We start from the raw sequence: 13,282 nt of genomic DNA, 5'->3' as shown, positions 1-13,282 counted from the left end.
ATATTATTATAATAAAAACTATCGATATTACGAGTGAAAATTGCCAAAAATAGCAAAATTCCAATCAAAAATTAGGTTGGAGAAAATGTAATCTCAAAGTTCAAAATCGGTATACGTAAAAAATGCATTTTCTCGGCTTCCCATGGAGCAATTTTCTTCATTCTTTTTTTGTTCCCAAGTAACTCGAGTAGAGCAATCTAACGAACGCATTATTAAATGTCAAAGTTGCTTTTGTTTTGCTATAATAAATTAATTTATTTATTATAACAAAAAATTTTAATTTGTTTAAATAAAGTTTGTTTAAATAATTATTAAGCTATCAAACGAGAATATTTGTGTTTTTAACGTTAAAAGGTACACTTGTAGTAAGTTTATCTAAAAGAAGTCTACAACTGGAAAAAATATGTAGTTTTGTTTTCTTATAAAAAATTCATCTATTATAACAAAACAAAAGCAAGTGTGACATTTAAAAATGCGTTAGTTATATGGCTCTACTCGAGGTACTTGGGAACAAAAAAAGAATGAAGAAAATTGCTCCATGGGAAGCCGAGAGAATGCATTTTTTTAACGTATACCGATTTTGAACTTTGAGATTACATTTTCTCCAACCTAATTTTTGATTGGAATTTTGTTATTTTTGGCAATTTTCACTCGTAATATCGATAGTTTTTATTATAATAATATATGTTATGAGTAATTTAAAGATATAAAAATTGGAGTGAAGAAAGACGACAAAAATTAAAAGGTGATGGTTTGAAAATTATGATCCTATTGTTTATATATTTGCCGTAAATGCCGGTCAATTTTGACCGGTTGTATCTCAGGAACCACTCATCACAATTAAACGTTTTTCTTTTAAAAGAAGCGTCCTGCTGATTTTGTTCCAATACCGTTTTCATGTTTTAATTTAATTTAATATTTCCCGATATATTCTATTTGTTTATACGCCAAAAAATTGTTTATAAATTTAAAATATTCCTGAGGCCGCTTTAATAGTCCAATTTAAATTTTGTAGAGTACATTAGATAGGTACAGTTTCTTTTTATAAAAAATCGTAGTTATTCTTATGTGTCATAATTATTGTGGTTATTATAGCGACCGCAAATTTTTAATTAACAATTTAATTGTTGCTAAACTGTTCATTCAATTTCCATTGGCTTCTGGAATTATAATCTATACGAAATGAACTTTTACATTACTAAGCTTTTTAATTATTGATAAACAATTACTTACCTAAAATTTTAGTTGAAAATTAAAGATTTTGTTGAAAAAACCCGCATTTTCCGGGGAAAATTTTCGTCTAAGTAAATCGGGAAAAACACGTCTCTATGCAGAATTTAGTTACGATGAATTTTTATTTGAGTACTTTTGGTGTAAAATTAAAATCTTTGGAGTTATAGAGCAAAAATTGAAAAAAAAACACGATTTTCGGGCGCCATTTTGTTTATAAAAACAGTAGCACACTAGTTGCGGACTTTGCATACCTATATTATTAATAAATTCAATCATAAGATTCGATTCCAGCAATAAAATTGCTGGTAAATAACTTTTCCTTGTATTTTGCTAATTAGCCCAGAGTATATAGGGACAGAACACTAAAGTGAAAAATATACTAGTTACTGAGTAAATAGCATCCAGAGAGCCCTAGCATGTGAAGAACGACAGATAGGAGCTCATCAAACTGAGCTCCAACGTTAAGTGATCATGCGTGGGTATTTCGATGGTAATAGACCTGGATCCCGCGCACCAAAAAAAGTTGATTAATAGCAAGCTGAAAATTTGTTTGCCTATACTATGGAGTGGAATCATGGACGTTAAATGTAGAGACAATAAGACGACTTAACGCCTTTGAAATGTGGAACTATAGAAGAATTATTAGGGTTTCCTGAGTAGATAGAGTTACGAACAATGAAGTACTGGTAAGAATAGGTAAAGAGAAGGAAGTTGAACTTACAATTAAAGAAAGAAAACTACATATCTCGGACATGTGATGCGGGGCGAGAAGTATGGCATCCTGCGACTCATAATGCAAGGAAAGGTAGAAGGCAGAAGAAGCATCGAAAGAAAACGAATTTCATGGCTGAATAACCTGAGAGAATGGTTTCGATGCAGCTCAAAACAACTATTTAGAGCTACTGCCTCAAAATTATAATAGCTATGATGATTGCCAACCTCCATAGCGGAGATGGCACCTGAAGAAGAAGAAGAAGAACAAGAAAAAGAAGAAGCTGAAAATTTGTTAATAGCTTAACGGTGTCTAGTCGCACAAAATTTGATGTATGGGAACATTGGAACAGGGGAAGTTTAAATTGTGGAACAGGTTAAAAATTTGGAACGTCAGATTACGAAAACGTTCCGTGTATTTTGTCGGACAGGACTTCCAATTGATTTGTTACCATTTCATTAAACTCTCATGCAAAAATCAGACTGCTATTACTAACCAACATGATTCCTGTCATTTGACATGTTCTTGACTTTGACCAACAGGGCATTTTACTGAGTGGAACACGAAGAACATGTCAAATGACAAGAATTATGTTGGTTAGTAACAGCAGTCTGATTTTTGCATGAGTTTAATGAAAGGGTTACAAATCAATTGGATGTTCTGTCCGACAAAATACAAGAATTATGTTGGTTAGTAACAGCAGTCTGATTTTTGCATGAGTTTAATGAAAGGGTGACAAATCAATTGGATGTTCTGTCCGACAAAATACATGGGAGGTTTTCTAGATCTGACGTTCCAAATGTTTAAACTGTTTCACAATTAAAACTTCCCCTGTTGGATTGTTCCCGTACATCAAAGTTTGTCCGACTAGACACCCTTAAGCTATTAACAAATTTTCACCTTACCGTTAATCAACGTTTTTTTGGTACGCGGTATCCAGGAATATAAAGAAAAGGCAGAAATCCTTACCATTATCTACATTAACTAAATCATTATTGCCAATAATCGGCAAAGCTTTAGGTCCTGGAATTTTGTTAACATATTTCCAGTATTTATGATAAGTGTACCATCGAAATAAAAATATTGCTATCACGCACAACACCAGCAAAAGAATGTACATTATAGTTAATCTTAGACAACACTTTAGGTATTCGCGATGTTAGAACAACACAGTGATGGTGTACTCGTTGCACTGAGTATAAATAATTGCAAACATTATAGTCCTTGGGCCCCCATATAAAATTATTATTTATGACCACACCGTCGAAACTTCTTGTACTTGTTATTTGGGTGGAGTCTGGCAAATTTGGAGCTTGGCGCATTATGTTAGTGGGGCGTTTGTCTGTCAAGCTGTCACGAATTTGACAATTTTATGCAAGAAAAAAATTTGTAACCACATTGGTCATATTATTTTAATTAATGGTTTTTATTATATAAACAGCGAAAACAATTTTGTCTGACAAAAATATTGGGCCATATGACGCGTCGGACACGCTAAATATGTCAAATTTATGAAAATAATAAATTTACTATAGGTCTGGATCCCGCGTATTAAAAAAAAGTTGATTAATAGCAAGCTGAAAATTTGTTTAATAGCTTAAGGGTGTCTAGTCGGACAAACTTTGATATATGGGAACACTGAAACAGGGTAAAGGGTAAGTTTTGAATTGTGGAACAGGTTAAAAATTTGGAACGGTCAGACCACGAAAACGTCACATGTATTTTGTCCGACAGAACTTCCAATTGATTTGTTACCCTTTCATTAAACTCTTATGCAAAAATCAGACTGCTATTTATCATCTGTCATAATTCCTGTCATTTGACATGTTCTACGTATTCCACTCATTAAAATGCCCATTTGGTGATAAATAGCAGTCTGATTTTTGCATTAGAGTTTAATGAAAGGGTAAAAAATAAATTGGAAGTTCTGTCGGACAAAATAATGTGAAGTTTTCGTTGTATGACCGTTCCAAATTTTTAACCTGTTCCACAATTAAAACTTTCCCTGTTCCAGTGTTCCCATATATCAAAGTTTGTCCGACTAGACACCATTAGGCTATTAACAAATTTTCAGCTTGCTATTACACAACTTTTTTTTATACGCGGGATCCAGACCTATTACCACATGTCTAATTTTAACAGAATCTACCATAAAACCTTTTTACAACAATGTGGTAACCTTGTCGGACAATTTTCACGGGGCATATGCGCAGTGGGATGCGCCGAAGATGTCAATTTCCTGGAATTTTTTTATTTGTTACCCACAGATGTCATTTTTATTTTGTACTGTTTTTTAAATGTGTAATGCATATTGGATCACTTGTCGGACAAAAATAATGGGTCCAAAATTTTCAAAAAATGTTCCGAAATTTTCCCTCTTGTCGGTTTTTTTTTGAAAATTCGAAAAAAAAACTACAGAGCGATGTTTGTCATTGTTAAAGGAGTATGTAGATACACAGATTTTAAGATTAAAATTTGTTCCAAAATTTTCCCTCGTGTCGGAATTTTGTTTTATTTTGGGTACAAATCTACGTCACGCCCTTTTAAATGTTGTACTTAGTGTGTGTACCAATTTTTAGCTAAATCGATTCAAAAGTAACCGAGAAAAACTGTTTTATAAAATACAATAACCTAAAAGAATTTAGTTTTCTATTTCACATTCCTGAATTCAATTCTGAACATTTTTGTCAGACAATTAGATTTTTTGTTTGAATATAATTACTTGTAACTTTGTCGGAAAAATGGTTGTGAAGATAAGGTATGCACGAACCCAGCATAGTTTAAAAGTATAGTTTACTAATGAAAAATAAATTTTTTGTCCGACTGTCGATTTGCCCCAATATTTTTGTCGGACACTTAGATTTGTTTAGAATATAATTACTTATAACCTCCTATTTTTGTCGGAAAAATGGTGGTAAATAAAAACATTCCAGGAAATTGACATTTTCGGCACATCCGACTGTACATAAGCCCCGTGAAAATTGTCCGACAAGGTTACCACATTATTGTAAAAAGGTTTTATGGTAGATTCTGTTAAAATTATCCATGTGGTAATAAATTTATTATTTTCATAAATTTGACATATTTAGCGTGTCCGAAGCGTCATATAGCCTAATATTTTTTTCCGACAAAATTATTTTCGCTGTTTTTATGAGAAAAACCATTGATTAAAATAAAATGACCAATGTGGTCATAAATTTTTTTCTTGCATAAAATTGACAACTTCGTGACAGCTTGACAGACAAAGGCTCCACTGCCATCATAATGCGCCAAGCTCCAAATTTGTCCGAATCCACCCAAATAACAAGTACAAAAAGTTTCGACGGTGTGGTCATAAATAATAATTTTATATGTGGGCCCAAGGACTATTACCTGATAATAGCATCAATTTTAAATAAAAACAAGTTACAGTGAGGCACAAAGTAATGATACCTGAAGATTGCTTTAATAATATGATATTTTTCAAATGATGGTAATTAATTATTGATGGAAGAATTGACAATATTATCTTTGTTTGTCAAACTTCCAATGTTCATGACTAATCTTTAAAATTGATAAAATTATACTGAAATCCAAGAGAATGGCAGTTCTTGCCAGTGGCGCACAACCCCCGTACACTTTATATATGGCGACACTTTATATATGTTATAGTCAAAGCCCGAATTTCAGGCACTCCTAGGTTTGACTAGGCAATCCTCAGGTCTGACTGACGGTCTTAGTCAAACCCGAAATAAATTACAGTTTCGGCCTTTAACTAGTCGAACCTAGGAGAGACTACGTTGGTCAGGTAAAGGTCGAAATTAAATTTTATGAAATCGGGGTTTGACTAGTCAAACCCCGATCAGCTATTAAAATGTCGTAATTTGTTAGATTAGGTTTAATAAAACGTCATTTTTTAAATTTTAATGTTTAATTTTATTCTTATATTGTCGAAATTAAAATAAAAAAAATAGTGCTTATTCTCACATGTTGATGTTGACGCATTATGGCATTTAGAGTTACACAATACATTAGACCTTTTACACACAATTTTGAAGAGCATTTCTTATTGCAGTAGCATTTTATAAAGTCTTGTCCTCCAAATTTAGAATCATTTGTAATCCTTTTGCTTAGAGACAGCTTAGGAACATCTTCGAAATTAAGAAAATTCTCTTTGCATTCTCTTATTTGATTTCTTGAAAAAAGTGTGTTTATTATTCGGTATTTCGTACCAACTCTATATGAACCGTCAATTGTTTTATCGTTTATGATACCCAAAATATTTCGAGCATCTTCTTTGGCTCTATCAAAGCTAAGGATAGGTGTTGTACAGCTTTTCCATTCGAAATTGCAGGAAATTTTTTTCACTTAATTGTTTCATAGCATTAGGCTCAGCACTATCAAAAGTAAGGATCACCATAGTACTAACGAAGGCCCTGGACCGTCGTCACTAGCGAAGGAAGAAAATTGTTAAACAATTCAAATTACTTCTGCAGATGTGGTTTGTTGTATTTGCCAAAAAGAGAGCCCTGACGCATAAACGCGCATAATTTGTAATCAGGTGGTACAGACATGCGTTGTGCACAGACAGAAAAGATTAAAATTAATAAAGGAAAGGCGATTTGCCCAGGCCAATGCTATGAAACAATTAAGTGAAAAAAAAAGAATGTGTGTGTACTTTGTACGCACGTAAGAAGTTATACTTCTATTATATAATTTCTTAAAAATAAATATACAGTTTGTTTTAATTTTTTTTAAACACCGAACTAATTTTGTGCTTATCGCTTTCAAAAAAATAAAAAAAAGTATAGGATTGCTCTGGATTCGAACTCAAGACCTCTCGATCTCTGGTCGAATGCTATACCAAATACGCTACGAGGACTGTGTCTGTATCGGTTCGGACGTACCTAATGACAATTCACGATAACAAGCAGACAAGGGGTGAAGTATAATAGGTAAATATACAATAAAATGTTTTAATAATACTCATCTTACTCCTGAGGAAGACAAATCCAAAGACACAAAAATTATAATAAATATATTTACTAAAAACACTAATATATTCTTTTCACAACTTTTCTTGCACTGATATATTTATACATACCTTGAAATATTTAGCAACTAAACGCCATACTGTCTGTGTGTGCATGCGCGCAGTATTATGAAATTTTACTCTTAATCGCGCCTAAAGAAGTATAACTTCAAAAATCCTTAAATTTCGATCAGACAAACTGTAACCATACCTATTCCCAGCTTTGATAGAGCTCAAGGAGATACTCTAAATATTTTGGGTATCATACAAGATAAAACAGTTGACGGTTTATGTAGAGTTGGTACGAAATACGAAACAATAAACACACTTTTTTCAAGAAATCAAATAAGAGAATGCAAAGAGAATTTTCTTAATTTCGAAGATGTTCTAGACGTTAAGCTGTCTCTAAGAGAAATTAGTACAAAAGATCTAAATCTTACATGACTCAAAAACATTGAAAACCACTGGTCTAACTTATTGTGTAACTCTAAATCCCATAATGCCTCAACATCAATATGTGAGAATAAACACTATTTTTTATTTTAATTACGACAGTATAAAAATAATAAACATTAAAATTAAAAATGACGTTTTATTAAACCTAATATAACAAATTACGACATTTTAATTGCTGATCGGGGTTTGACTAGTCAGACCCCGAATTCATAAAATTAAAATTCGACCTTTGCCTGACCAACTTAGTCTCTCCTAGGTTTGACTAGTCAAAGGCCGAAACTGTAATTTATTTCGGGCTTTGACTAAGACCGTCAGTCAGAGCTGAGGATTGCCTGGTCAAATTTGACTATAACATATACACGAAATTTTCGATTTTCTAATCTGACCGAATTGAAAATTGGGCCAAACACTATCTTAAAGTATAGAAAACTACTGGCCCACAAGCGCGGCTCCTCCTTAGGGTCAATTGGTCAATGACCCCCCTAAAATAATCTCATAAAAATACCAATTTTATTAAAAATATCTTTTATCTAAAACTTCACTCTGAAATATAAAATTCTCTCTCAGCAGTCTGCATTGGCAAAACAAATATAATAGATATAATAACGTCGCGCCTCGCGCTATACACAAGCCCGTGGCTGGGCCGTATTTTAAATTGTCTATATACAGTTCTTATGGCTTATGGACAAATGCATGTAAAATAGAAAAGAGACGGCAGATAGCAATTTCGTGGGCGCGAGTGGGAGTGACCTTTCCGTCGTATACCTCTAGTAGAGTCGACGGCCTCACGTTTAGTTAGTTACCGTCTGCTGACCGCACTTCACGGCAGGTCTATATCGATCGCGGCGTATTTGCGTAATTTATTTTGTTTTGTTGGATTTTTTTGTGATTGTAACAAAAACAAGATGAGTGTTGTTGACGAAATAATTGCCTTAAAATCTGCTGGAACACTAAATTATGAACGGCGGCTTGAGAAAAAAGAAAGTGGTCGACCAAAACCAAACATGAATTTAAAACAAACAACAAAGGATAGGGGTAAGGACATTCAAAGATATTTTAAAGAATCAATGTACAATTTGTGTGATTGGATTTGTGGCTGCAGTGTGAGAAATGCATTTTTTTGCTATCCGTGTTTACTGTTTTCGAATGACGCTGTATGGGCGAAAAATGGAGTAACTGACATTAAGCATTTAAAAGTGAAAATTACAAAACATGCCTCTTCAACTACTCATATAAATTCATCAATGAGTTACGCAAGTTTAGGACGTGTTAACATAAGACAGCAACTTGATAGTGTATATCGTAAATCTGTGCATGACTTTAATGAATTGGTATCTAAAAATAGGTATATTTTAAACAAACTAATCGACTGTGTAAAATTTTGTGGAGTTTTCGAAATTGCATTGCGCGGTCATGACGAAAGTGACAGCTCCAATAATCGTGGAATTTTTCTGGGCCTTATCGATTTTGTTTCTGAACTGGATTTAATGTTTAAAGAACACATTGAAAAAAGTACAGTATTTAAAGGAACATCGAAAACAATTCAGAACGATATTTTAGAATCAATGTTAGCCATTGTGCATACTCATATCATGAAGGAGATTGGCCAGACAAATTTTGTGGCCATTCAAGTAGATGAGACCACAGACAGCTCCAATAAAACGCAGATGATTATCATATTGCGATATGTATTAACTGGTATTGTACATGAAAGATTTTGGAAATTTGTTAACCCCCTAGGTACTACAGCACAACATTTAACTAATGTAATATTGGAAGAACTTCAATTATTAAAAATTAATGAAGCACCTGAAAAATTGATTGCCCAAAGTTACGATGGTGCATCAGTCATGAGCGGTAAACTGGGAGGAGTACAAACAAAAATTAAAGAAATATACCCAAATGCACACTTCATTCACTGCTATGCCCATCAATTTAATCTTATCCTCCAAAAAGCGGCGAGTCAACACAAACCGATAAAAATATTTTTTGCAAATTTACACGGATTTTCGGCCGATCTCCAAAACGTACGATGGTTCTGGATAGAGTGGTTAAAGTAAGGCTACCTAAAGCTGCGCCTACTCGATGGGCTTTCAATACAAAATGTGTTGAAATTGTATACACTTATAAAGATGATTTAAAATCTTGCTTAGAGGAAATTATTGATGAGGAGCAAGATGGTAACAATATAAATCAAGCAACTGGTTTAAAAAGACATTTGGAAGATGAGCATTTTTTATTTTGGTTAAATTTTTTCCATAAAATAATGCCCCATGTTGATATATTGTTTAAACAATTGCAAATGCGAGACATTGATGTTATATCTGTCAAAAATTGTATCCTGTCTTTTAACAACAATATCCAAATAATTAGAAATACTATTTTGGAATCAGAAGTACCAAGCACATCAACAGCAAAAAAAAGAAAAACTACTGCAGAGGATCCAAAGCGACGAACTGCACTTGAAATTTGTGATATTATTATATCTGAAATAAATCACAGGTTTAGTTTCAATGATCATCTCATGATTTCACAGTTATTCTACATAGAGAAATTTGAAGCATACACTACCAACTTTCCGCAAAATATTTTAAAAATGGTGACGGCTAATTATCCCACAGTGAATATTTCCAAACTAAAATCGGAACTTGAAGTCTTATATTGTCGTGAGGATTTTCGCAATAGTGCTGGTGCAGTAGCCATACTTCAGCTTTTTATTAACATGAATTTGTCTGAAACATTTTCTGAAGCAGTGAAGTTATTAAATATTTTGTGCACACTCCCTATGACAACCGTGGAAAGTGAGAGATGTTTTTCTACTTTAAAAAGAGTAAAAACATTCCTGCGTAATACGATGGGACAACCTAGACTTAGTGCCTTGTCTATGCTGAGCATCGAGAAAACGCTTGTCAAGAGCATTCCAAATTTCAATGAGAAGGTCATAGACTATTTTGCAGAACTAAAGGATAGAAGAATTGACTTAAAATATAAAAATATTTAAAGTAAGTTTCGTTTTAATAAATTTACAATTTATTATACTATAAATATTCCTATCTATATATCAGTCAATAACCTGTTCATACCATTTTTCCTATATTTTTTAAAAGATTTACTCTAAAAAAAGACAAATTTAATTTTCGGAAAACTAGGGTAAATAGTATTGAGTTTTATCTAAGTCTGTATTTTTTATCTAAAATATAAATGCTAAAAGATCTTTTAAATACTTTAAAAAATCAACAGTTTGAAGTTTTCAAACCAAAATGACCCCCCTGAAGATTGACCCACGAGCCGCCGCTGCTGGCCCATCCATATGTCAACTATCCATTTTGGTCCAAGGGTGTGGATTTTACGGCCCTTCCCATTTAGGGTCTGTTTTTCGTTCTCGTCCCCAAAAACTCCCAAAAATTTCGAAAATTTAAGTCCGACCTTTGCGGTTGATCATTACCTTTCCAACGCATGTTTAATTTTGAAAATCGGTTAAACCATTCAAAAGTTACCGAGCTCAGGAAAATGTTTGTATGTGTGTATCTATGTGTGTGGAAAAGTTACACCGATCTAATTTTTTTTTCTGTTTCAAGAGGGGGTCAGAGCCGATTCAAAACCGGTGTAGTATTGTAGTTTGTGACTTTCGACCACCCATAAGATAGTTGGTAAGACCCCATTTTAACAGTCCCCGTTTCAGCGGTTCTCGATTCCACCGACCCTTTTCAGCAGTCCCCGGTTCAGCGGTACCCATTTCAGCAGTCCCCGTTTCGGCGGTTCTCGATACCACCGACCCGTTTCAGCGGCGTTTGGTTCTGCAGCATGCCGTTTGAGAGGCATCGTTCAGGAAAATGAGTAAAAACAGGACCCTCGTGGGGACAGTAGTTTTAACAATAAAAAATGAATTTTATAAAATAAACAATAAATTGTCCCAAAATCACCCTATTACTTTTCAATTGCATAAAAAGTAGGGTAATATAGTAAATAATTTTCAAAAATTTTTTTAAATTAATTCATGCAATAGTTTTTGTAAAATTGTAAAAGTTTATCCTAGAGGCTAAATATTTATAACATTATTCTACATAAACCAATTTACTTAGGATGATTCTGCGGGTACCTATCGAAAGAGGGAGAGCGGGTTTATCAAATCAATTTGTTAGAAGTAAAAAAATATTTTTTCTACTAGCATGCGGAAAATCACATTTTCCGCACCAAAAAAACAGTGAGTAAAATCCATTTTTTTACAACCACTACTCAAAAAGAGCTTTTTCTACGCCCCATTTTTAAAGTTCCTAATATTACACCGGTTTGTTGCACTTAAAACGGCTGTTTATAGTTAGAGTGACAAAATGTAAAAAGGCATTTAAAAAAATGCCACAGCGTTAACTTTATTTCACGGTTTCCATATGCGAACACTTTCTTTCTTTCTTTCTCCCCTTCCTTATACCCTTTCAGGTGTCGGATTTGGGTTTAATTTAGCTACATATTCACCCATCTCTTCCATTCTTTTCGGTCCTGTGCTATTAGTTTCATTTCTTCTAGCGTTTTCTGTTTGATTTTTCCTGCTTCTACTATTTGCTGTATCCATTTTTTCTTCGGCCTGCCTTTTTTCTTTTTTGTAATATTCCTTGTTTCGTGAATTTTCCTTGCTAGTCTACTAGGTTTCATTCTCATCAGATGTCCATACCAGTCTAATTGCCTCTTTATTATTTTATTCATTATTGGTTCCTGTTTAGTTATCCCTCTTATTGTCTCATTTCTTATTCTATCCCATTTGGTCTTTCCGGCTATAGCACGTAATTGTCTCATCTCAATTGCATTTATCCTACTATTATGCTTTTTCTGTAAAGTCCAATTTTCGCTTGTATACAGTATCGTCGGTATCACAATCGTATTATATATTTTAATTTTTGTTTCGTGGGACAATTCTTTTTTCCTCAGAATTGGCGCTAGTGCGTAGTACAGTTTATTTGATTTTTTAGTTCTGTTTGTTATTTCGAGGTCTATTTTCCCATCATTGGTAATAATACTTCCAAGATAATCATATGCTGTAACTATTTCCAGTTGAGTATTTTTGCATTTTATAATTACTTCATTTTCTTCCTTTTCGCCGATGACCATTATTTTACTTTTCTCGATGTTTATTTCCATTTTTAATTTCTCTATTTCTTCTGTCCATATATTTATGAGTTTTTGCATTTTTGTCACGGAATCTGCTATAAGGACTATGTCATCCGCATACAATAGGGCTTCTATTTTTATTGGCTGTAATCTTTGGTATCCTATTGTTGTCTGTATTTGGTTCGTTCTTTCTCCAGTATTTCTAGTCAATTCATTCATGACTATTATGAATAGTAGCGGACTAAGACTGTCTCCTTGCTTGATACCTCTTTCCCAATTGAATTCTTCAGATCTTTCTCCTGCTATCTGTACACGTCCTTTTACTACTCCGTATATATTTTCAATTATTTTTATCAGTGTACTTGGTACTTTCATGTTCTGCAAGCATTTCCATATAATTTGTCTTTCTATAGAGTCGAATGCTGCCCTTAGATCTATGAATGCTAGAATGAGCTTTCCCCCCGAGTCAATACTTCTTTCTATTATATTTCTAATGATGTAAATGTTATCGTTTGTCTGTCTTTCTGGTCTAAACGCTGCTTGTTCTTCTCCCAGTTCTTTTTCTACCTCTTGTCTTAGCCTCTTCTCTACTATTTTCGTGTATATTTTAAAACATACCGATGATAAACATATTGCTCTATAATTTTCGCAGTTGACGTGTTCTCCCTTTTTGTATATTGGCACTATAAGGTTACTTTGCCAGTCTTTTGGGATTTGCTGCTTTTCCCATGCCTCTTTGTATATTTTCAACAACCAGTTTATCCCTT

At 33.4% G+C, this 13,282-nt stretch overlaps 2 protein-coding genes across 2 annotated transcripts in view; one reads left to right on the top strand and one right to left on the bottom strand.

Moving 5' to 3' along the window:
- Positions 1-3,111, bottom strand: part of LOC126881685 (cytochrome P450 4C1-like) — a gene marked incomplete in the record, with an annotated part of 54,281 nt that extends 51,170 nt beyond the window's left edge. Inside the window, 1 exon segment of the mRNA XM_050646092.1 lies at positions 2,915-3,111. Coding sequence (XP_050502049.1) covers positions 2,915-3,065 — 151 coding nt within the window.
- The window catches only part of LOC114336418 (uncharacterized), a 407,921-nt gene that overhangs the window by 118,935 nt on the left and 275,704 nt on the right, over positions 1-13,282 (top strand). The gene's annotated exons all lie outside the window — the stretch shown is intronic.

This window comes from Diabrotica virgifera, chromosome 3, assembly GCF_917563875.1.
Source record: "Diabrotica virgifera virgifera chromosome 3, PGI_DIABVI_V3a".
Classification (NCBI taxonomy): domain Eukaryota; kingdom Metazoa; phylum Arthropoda; class Insecta; order Coleoptera; family Chrysomelidae; genus Diabrotica; species Diabrotica virgifera.
This window is presented reverse-complemented; position numbering and strand designations above follow the sequence as displayed.